The 1,720-nt window shown below is 45.6% G+C and overlaps 1 protein-coding gene across 1 annotated transcript in view; it reads left to right on the top strand.

Annotated features, from left to right (window-relative positions):
* Positions 1 to 1,720, top strand: part of Crtap (cartilage associated protein) — a 17,300-nt gene that overhangs the window by 6,628 nt on the left and 8,952 nt on the right. Inside the window, exon 2 of the mRNA XM_021207840.2 lies at positions 308 to 479. Coding sequence (XP_021063499.1) covers positions 308 to 479 — 172 coding nt within the window. The remainder of the gene's footprint in view (positions 1 to 307; positions 480 to 1,720) is intronic.

Below are 1,720 nucleotides of genomic sequence, written 5' to 3'. Positions count from 1 at the left end.
ACACACACACACACACACTAGAATGTAAAAGTTTAGAAAGGAGGTCAAGGTCATCTTTAGCTACAAAGAGAATTTGAGGTCAACTTGGGCTATCCTGACACTGTTTTGTTTTGTTTTTTTAAATGTGTCTCTTGTGAACATTGTAGGCAAATCTAGATCCACACACAGCCGTGTTTGGTTTGCGTCTAGTCAAGGGTCATCCAGGAGCGAGGAAGAACGGCTTGGTCAGGGTCGCGGTTCTTTCGGGGAGACAAGCGTGTCTCGGGTTTGCCAGGAGGGGGCGTCACCGCATCTTCTTGCTCTGCAGAGCCTGTTTGTCCGTGCGGTGCGGGCCTACAACGGGGAGAACTGGAGAACTTCCATTTCCGACATGGAGTTGGCGCTTCCTGACTTCCTCAAGGCCTACTACGAGTGCCTGGCTGCCTGCGAGGGGTCGCGGGAGATCAAGGACTTCAAGGACTTCTACCTGTCCATAGCAGGTCGGTGATGGGCAGGGCCTGTGCGCCCGAGGCTTGGATTGGCATGTAAGGACCACCCTCTCTTTTTTTTTAAGAAAGGAAAGAAACTTTTTTCTTGTTGACAGGATCTCACTGTGTATACCAGGCTGGTCTCAAACTCATAGAAATCTTCCTGCCCCTGCCTGCTGGGTGCTGGGATTAAAGGCATGGGCTACACCCAGTTTAGATTTGGGTTTGATATGGTGGACTTCTTGGGCATTGTGGTCTTGCTTACTTTTTCCTTTATTGGTATCTGAATGGAAGACTTCTCTCTCTTGTTTCCTGTGCCTGATGGTTCCATTGTGATTTAAATCTACTGATTCTTTCCTTTCTAGCATTCCTGCTTCTCTGACTCGGCTAAGTCCTCGTTTCTCATCCATCTTGCTGCCTTTCTGTCAACTTCCTTTCTCTCTGTCCTTTTTCTTGAGACAGGGTTTCTTTATGTATAGTCCTGGCTGTCATGGACTCTGTAGACCAGACTGGCCCTGGACTCAGAGTTCTGCCTGTCTCTGCCTCCCGAGGCTTGGGACCACCCCTCTGCCTGCTAACTTTCTCAACACCCTGATTTATTTTCTCCGCCCTGTTCATCCACTGGCTCGCCTCTTCAGTCGCTGGTCATTTTTAGGGAGAGATCTCTGACTGCTTTGTTCAGCATTTTAACTGCCCCGTTAGCTTGGAATCAGAGTCTCTTGGAGGCTTCATGCCCAGCCTTGCTTTCCCGTGTCCTTGTGTCCTTTGTGTCCTGCTCTCTGTCACTCTGTTTGACAGCACCCTGCACCTGAGGACTCATATCCATTACTACATGCAGAGGAGAAAGCGAACTGCCTGCTTCATTGTGTCCAATGCTGGTCTTTTCTCCAAACTTTAAACAAAATTCTAGTTTTTTTTGTTTTTTGTTTTTTAAGATTTATTTATTTTGTATATGTGAATATACTGTTGCTGTCTTCAGATCCCATTACAGATGATTGTGAGTCACCATGTGGTTGCTGGGAATTGAACTCAGGACCTCTAGAAGAGCAGTCAGTGCTCTTAACCACTGAGCCATCTCTCCAGCCCTACAGTATTTTTCTAATTATTTATTTATTTATTTATTTTAAAAACAATTCTTTTTTTTTTTTTAAGATTTATTTATTATATGTAACTACACTGTAGTTGTCTTCAGACATCCCAGAAGAGGGCATCAGATCTCATTACAGATGGTTGTGAGCCATCATGTGGTTGCT

The sequence above is a fragment of the Mus pahari genome, chromosome 10, assembly GCF_900095145.1.
Source record: "Mus pahari chromosome 10, PAHARI_EIJ_v1.1, whole genome shotgun sequence".
Lineage (NCBI taxonomy): Eukaryota > Metazoa > Chordata > Mammalia > Rodentia > Muridae > Mus > Mus pahari.
This window is presented reverse-complemented; position numbering and strand designations above follow the sequence as displayed.